The sequence below is a fragment of the Crocodylus porosus genome, unplaced genomic scaffold (genome assembly GCF_001723895.1).
Source record: "Crocodylus porosus isolate Cpor-Errol unplaced genomic scaffold, CroPor_comp1, whole genome shotgun sequence".
NCBI classification, from domain to species: domain Eukaryota; kingdom Metazoa; phylum Chordata; order Crocodylia; family Crocodylidae; genus Crocodylus; species Crocodylus porosus.
Window position 1 is genome coordinate 19,603 of NW_017728897.1, and position 6,893 is coordinate 26,495.

At 49.9% G+C, this 6,893-nt stretch overlaps 1 protein-coding gene across 1 annotated transcript; it reads right to left on the reverse strand.

The window, feature by feature from the left end:
* Positions 1–2,971: 2,971 nt before the first annotated feature.
* Positions 2,972–6,887, reverse strand: PPIA (peptidylprolyl isomerase A). Its single transcript, XM_019556548.1, has 5 exons — positions 6,799–6,887; positions 4,406–4,438; positions 4,176–4,264; positions 3,688–3,860; positions 2,972–3,329 (listed from the first exon to the last, which is right to left on the reverse strand). Exons 1-5 carry the CDS (start codon positions 6,863–6,865, stop codon positions 3,194–3,196), a joined length of 498 nt encoding a protein of 165 aa, XP_019412093.1. The 5' UTR covers positions 6,866–6,887; the 3' UTR covers positions 2,972–3,193.
* Between the last annotated feature and the right edge of the window lie 6 nt (positions 6,888–6,893).

Genomic DNA, 6,893 nt, shown 5'->3' on the forward strand with positions numbered 1-6,893 from the left:
AGCCCTGCTGCAGCCCCTCACTCCTGACCCACAATACCATGCATCCTGCCAGGGTGTGCAGAGACTTCCCTCCCCAAACCTTCACAAATAACACCCCCCCAACACACACACACTTCAGAACATGTCTCTCATGATTTACATTCCAGATCTTTTTGTCTTATGATTTTTGGTACAGTGGGGCTGGCAATACTGCAGCTGGTGATGCCACAGTCCACCTCTGCCATCTCCCTTGCTTACAGCACTAATACAGTAGGTCTCTTGGCCATCACACTGTCTTGTTAGCTCAAGTCCTCTTCTAGGTCACCTCTTTATCCTGCCCTGCCTTCCCTGCCACAGCACACATCAGCCCAGCGAGCCTTGAGAGCACCCCATGAGCCTGATCCATCAGTGCTCATCACCAGCAAATGCATCCCAGTGGGAACCCTTCCTCTCCAGGTTGCTGGGAAAGACATTGAATGAAGCAGCGCTGAGAACAGAGAACCCTGCTACCGGCCACCTTGTTGCCTTACAGCTCCCCCGTTTCCATTCAAGTTTGAGATCTAGCAGCTGGGCCTCAGGCCTGTGAGCTGGGTAGCCACCCAGGAAGAAGCATGCTAACTTCTAGCTCCTATGCTGGGCTTTAACTTCATGAAAGGGATCACAGCAACCCAGCTTACTGCAACAGGCAGCATGTGGGGTCAGGAAGGTACATTCTGTACCCACTAAGAGCTGACACAATGACTCACTATATTATGCCAGGCCACCAGTGCAGAAGTGGGCATAGGTAAGCACTTGCCTGTGGGAACAGGAGCAGGGAAGCTACCAGGCTATGCTGCGGACTCCCAAACACCCCACACCTCTTGTGGCTCCGCTGGGGGTGGGGGTGTCACTACCTCCCTCTTACTCTGCTTCCAGAAGTTCACTCTGAACCAAAAAGTAATGCATCAAAGGCAGCAAATGGTGAGGCACAGTTTCACAGGAGCTGAGATGCATAGGTCAGCCATCATACCCCATGCTAATAAGGGGCATAGGTTGCAATTCAGTTTTCCTGCTCCACTGGCCAGGAACTCATTCTGTGAGAAATGGATGGGAATATAGACATCAAAACCAGGACTGCATCCTGCTCCTGCACATGAAGGGAGAGGGGCAGGAGTCTAGAACTTGCCTCAAACCATGAGGACGGATTTGTTGGGACCCGAGTTCAGTAGCAAGGAGCCCTATGGCTTCTCTGCTATATGTAGCCGCTTTGGGGAATGTTGCCCGATTGCTAATATCCCAGTACATCAGGGCCTAGTTTAGAGGAACTTGCTTTGGCTTCTCTTGTACTTACCCAGGTCAAATAAAAGCTGGGGTGCAACAGCAGGTCACAACCAGCAACCAGATCATTGATTCCCCCCTCCATCAGACCCACAGACAGATCAGCTCCATCTTGGCAGCATTTAAGCTAAGACTGAGTTGAGCTGTAGCCAGCTTCTGCTGTTCCACCTGAAGTCTTCTTAAAGGCATTGGGATCCTCACACTTGAGGGAAGCCTGTTAGCAGCTAGAGCTCCACCAGCTCCCCAAATTAAAAGTGAGGGCCACAAACCAGACCAGGCCCAGTATGGGAAGGGGGGGGGGGAAAAAGGGAGGAAGAATGTCTATTGTCACTGCTAACAGGAAACTTTCCTGCCGATCTTTCAGGGGACATCTGGACTCAGCCCTCCTAGCTGAGGCCACTGATGCCTACACCCAGACCACTTCCCCAGTTCCTTTGAGTGCTCGCTTCTTTCTTCCCCCAACTAGTTTCACTTCTGCAGGGAAAACAAGAAAAGCCCTGAGGTAACAGTTGAGGGCTACACTTGAGCTAGAAGTCAGGGGTCTTATTGCCCATAAGCACAGAATACAACTAGCTCCCCAAAGCTACAGATGACTGTAGCAGAGGCCTGGCCAGCTTCCCTCTCAAGAGGCACTCACTGGAGTTGGAGTTGAAGCAGTCTCACTCCCCAGAACAAGTGAAACCCAGCTGTCCCACCTCAAATGTTACATAGCAGCTGTACGTAGGCTGCATTACCTCAATGTACTCACACAGGGGTACAAAACAAGCCAAGGAAAGCTGGACTGGACTTATGAGCCTATTTTTCAACCCCAAAACAGGCTACTTTAAGTCCAGATGTGCATGATCACAGCACCAGAGCCATTTTGAGCTACCACCAGCAGATTTCTTCAGAAGCAGCAGTGTCAGACCTGAGTCACTGTTGACACATGCCAAGAGCAACTGACCAGGGGTTGGGATACAAGCCATCAGCAGGCATGCTGTTTACTTTGCAGGTATTAGCAGAGGGCTGGGCTACTGACTGGATTTTTAGAGCCTTGCAGTTAAGGTACAGAGCATTACAGTTTTTCTTCTTTTAACATTTGGATTCAAAAGCCAGAAGGAGTTAAGTAGTAAGGTGAAATTGCCTACATAGATCAATCCCATCTACTTCTAGACCAATACTCTAGAGAGCTGAAGCTCATGGGTGATCATTTGCATTTCATCAGGATTCTCAAGCTCACTTGTCACTCAGCTACTAGTTGATCCAGTAAGAGGCATCACACACTGTACCCTTACTACTCACATGATTCCTGGACTGTAGCAGCCACATTACCTCACTACCTGGGGTAGCATAGTATTTCAAACCTCCCAAAGGTGGGTACTACTGAACTAGAGGCAGTGCTTCCAAGTGAGCTACTATGTGCATCTACAGCACACTGCATACCTGCAAGTGGAGACAGACTCTTTAGGTGGGTGTGTTAGGGCAAGTTGAAGCTGCTTATTCACAATGTGGTCGCCTTGAAAGCAGTGCCACTGAAGTCTACTTACTTCCTTGCTGCTGGCCTTTGTAAAAACTCCCCCCTCCCCCAGGGCTGCCAAGTCTCAGATACTGCTACCCTCCCACATCCAAGCGCTATGAAGTCAAGAAGGTGCCCTCACACCCACTGGAGACTTTAAAACAAAATGTGAGACTCATATGTGGTTGAACTTGTTTTATTTCAGGTCATAATCATAAACTTAACTCTGAAGTCCAGCTGGACTCATGACAGTAAAGGGAATGAAACCCAATAGAAATGCAGCAGTAATTCAGGAGCACAAGGATTACAAGAGGAGGTTGTGTCACCTAGGAAGAAAGGCACCAGCCCAGGTTTCAGAAGGAATGGTTGGCTGGCTGGCAGACTGGCTGGCTAAGACAGGAATTATGACAGCTGCCCACAGTCAGAGATGGTGATCTTCTTGGCTGTCTTGCCATTCCTGGAGCCAAACTTCTCTATTTCTTTCACAAGGTCCATGCCCTCTTTGACACGGCCGAAGACAACATGCTTACCATCCAACCTAGGAGTAGAGGGATCGAGGTACCCAAATGAACCTGTCCAATGTAATCTAGGTATAGCCTAAAGCCACCTAGTCTAAATGGCTTGCTGTGCCAAACAGACAGACAATGCAGTCCACTCTTCCTGGTATGCCAAGAATTAAGGGATTATACACTTTCTTGGGTATCACTGTAGTGATTTAGGCTTCAGTGAACTCTCAGTGCAAAGAACTCTAGAGCTACTCTGGTCTAAAAGGCTTATGTTCACTGATCAATTACAGAGCTGTGTTAATAACAGCTGTGGACAGGCAACGCAAAACTATAGCAAAGCAGCTGCCTCTTATTGTACTGGTCCATCTCCCTGAACAACCCAGTCCTTACCAGTCAGTCTTGGCAGTGCAGATGAAAAACTGGGATCCATTCGTGTTGGGACCTGCATTTGCCATAGACAAGATGCCAGGGCCAGTGTGCTTCAGGATAAAGTTCTCATCCTCAAACTTCTCCCCGTAAATGGATTTGCCACCAGTTCCATTATGGCGTGTGAAGTCACCACCCTACAAGGAAGCACAATGTGGGTCAGACAGGGCAAACCCACAAACCCTCAAGTCACAGGCCTCAGATCTACCCAAGAGCCAATCAGTCCAAAAGCAAAGAGAAGGCTGGTGGCAGAAAGCAAACCCATGCCCTTTATCATTGTTCTGTGCTAGCTACAGCACAGAATAAACCTCCAATGGGTCACTGAAGGCATATGGTACTTTAACCTAGTTTCTACCAGTGCCAACTGCCTCATCAACTGTTTTTTTTTGTTTTTTTTTTTTAAATAGAATCTTCTACAAGGCCAAAATTCAAGGCAAAAGCAGGCTGCCTACCTGACACATGAAGCCAGGAATGACTCTGTGAAAACAGGACCCCTTGTATCCAAATCCTTTTTCCCCAGTGCTCAGGGCACGGAAGTTCTCTGCCAATTAGAAGAGAAAGTAGTCAGACCTCATGTCACCCAACCTCAGGGCAAGCACACAATGAGCATGTCACACACAGTCAATAAAATCAGCTTAATGAGACTGCATTGCAGTCTCATCTGGAGAGGGGGTGTACAGACCTGCAGTCTTTGGAACCGTATCTCCGAACAGCTGAGAGAGAGAGAGAAAAAAAAAAAAAAAAAGAGAAGGCAAGAGTCAGTTACATCTCAGCCTGAGAAGTGCTTGCCAATGCATGCATCAAGCAGCAAAAAGCTGGGAGTGTGCAGATCACAGTTCAGTTGCCATAAAGCTGTCCCCATCTGAACAAAGGTGTAGGTTTTTCATATTGTTACTTCATGCCTCAGCATGAGTGAGGCCTACATGCTTATTCCCAGGGTGGTGGACGTGCATTTTAATGTAGCACCTCCCAGACAAATCAGTGTATGTGCTGCAGAGGCAAAGGTAAAGGGAAGAAGAGCCAGTGCTCTAGAGACATGTTTTAAGATAAGCACTCCACTGCATGGATTTACAGGTTTACAGTTAAATTAAGCTCTGGCTTCAGGCCATCTAGGCAGCAGAGAAGTCAGGACAACTACACTCCCCCCCCCCACAAAAAAAAAACAGACACCCTTCCCCTCAGAAGGAAGCCCTTACAACAGAAAAGCCTCTTCAACTGCAAGCTAGGATTATGTTAGCATGCCTCAGCTCCCATTTAGCAGGGTGCAAAATGCTTGTACAATGAAATCCCGGCTGGCTAGATCATGTTCCAGGCTTTGACCACCTGCCCCTGTTTAAGAGTAGAACCTTGCCGCCAGAAGGACCCGACCCGATGTGAGGGTTTCAATGTTCATTCATAAGATCTGATCTCCCTTCACACAGCTGATGCTTTTGTAGGCATTTTTTTACCACAACCATCTGCTAGAGAGAAAGACAGAGGAGTTTCCTACTTTGGCAGGCTAGAGTTGATGACCTTATTAGATGTTCCACAGACAAAATGGAGTCCCTCAGCAGAAGATGCACCACCCTGCTGGCCGCATAGCTCAGCCGTTTGAGCTTTATACCTACTCACAAGGGCCTTCGGCTCCAGCATCAGTCAGCTAGATATTAAACTGGAAGATACAGCTCAAGGGACATCACCAGGGCTTATCAGGCCCTCCAGAGGCAAGCCTCCCATTTAAGACAAGGAAATTCACCTCAAGGGGAGTCAGACTCCAAAGACTCAGGGAGCAGTTTTCTGCCTGGCAGGTGTAACTAACATCTGCAAGCTGACACCCTGCCCCCACCCCCCCCAGGTACAGAAAAAAACATCCTCTGCAGCCTCAATGCTGGGGCAGGGAAGTTTACAGCCTTAAAAACTCCTCCTTTGCCAAACCCCAATTTTGCCACACACAAGATGCATCAGACTTCTCATTTGGGGTCTATGGGTGTGCATCTCTTCTATGCAATGGCTGTTATTCTTTCCCATTCAATCAGATGGGGAAATGAAGCCACAGGACAGATGTGCATTTATCTTTGGGATTAACGCTAATCTAGCCTTTGTGAATCATGATTCACAAAAGGGATCCTCTCTGCAGAATCTCTGGCTGCAACAGCATTGTTTCCTCCAACCCTTCTTTATGGCCCCAGGCCATCTGTTTTCTGCCAGGGATTCTGCTTTAAGACATAGCAAATCTTTTTAAAATACAACGTAATCCAAGATAGAAGCAACACAGACTGGGGGACAGGAAAGTTACTGCATGGGACTTGCAGGCACCTTTAGGAGAGAATCCTGCCAGCAAGAGGCACTTTGCAGCCCAGGTCTCCCAGCAGGGGCCCAACAGGCCGTGGCTGCACATGGCCACACATTCCAGTCATGCCTCTACCAGACACGTGCAGCCTGAGGCTTCAACGGTCTAGAGCACAAATCAAAACCTGGGTGCTCCTGCTTGGACAAAGGCTTAGCTGTGCATAGCCTGCCCTTGGTGCAGGTTGGGGGGAGCAGAGGGGCACTGCTACAAGGGTGAGTTGGATCCTGCCTATCATAATTGTTCCTCTCCCTGCCAAACCCATCCGCAGTGCCCTCCCTCCCAGGCAGGAGAGGGATACAGGGTTTCCCCTCTACAGAGGATGTCAGGGGTGTGAAGCAGCAAAGCCAAAGGGAGGGCGGGGGGAGGGGGCGGCACAGAAATATGCTGAAGACATGCAAGGCACCCAGACCAGAATAAGCTCGAAACCCGTAACAATACCACACCCTGGGCTGGGGCAATACACAGGAGAGCCTCTACAGCAATGCAACGCAACTGGGAGACTAGGCAACAGCAGCACTATGCGGGATGCCACACCCAGTCGTGGGAAAACGCGCTGCAGATCCACAAGGCAGTGGACACATAAGTAATCCTACATGGGACCCCACACCCCACGCAGGGTGCGATACTGGGACACCACGGCCCAGCCACGTGGGGCCGCTCCCGCACCCCGTTCCCGCCTTCCGGCTGCGCGCGCAGCCCCGCGCCCCTCCCGTCCGGCGCCCAAAATGGCGGCACTCCCGGCCCAACGAAGGTGACGCGGCCCAGGGGCTCGCCATCAGCAGCGAGGTCGAAGAAGACCACGTGGTTGGGCATGGCGACGGCGGGCGGCAGCGGCCTGAGC

Coding starts and splice junctions, on each gene's coding strand:
- PPIA (XM_019556548.1), bottom strand. CDS start 6,865: ATGCCCAACCACGTGGTCTTCTTCGACCTCGCTGCTGATGGCGAGCCC. Junction 4,265..4,405: donor TACGGTTCCAAAGACTGCAG/GTCTGTACACCC, acceptor TCTAATTGGCAG/AGAACTTCCGTGCCCTGAGC. Junction 3,861..4,175: donor TTCCTGGCTTCATGTGTCAG/GTAGGCAGCCTG, acceptor GCTTCCTTGTAG/GGTGGTGACTTCACACGCCA.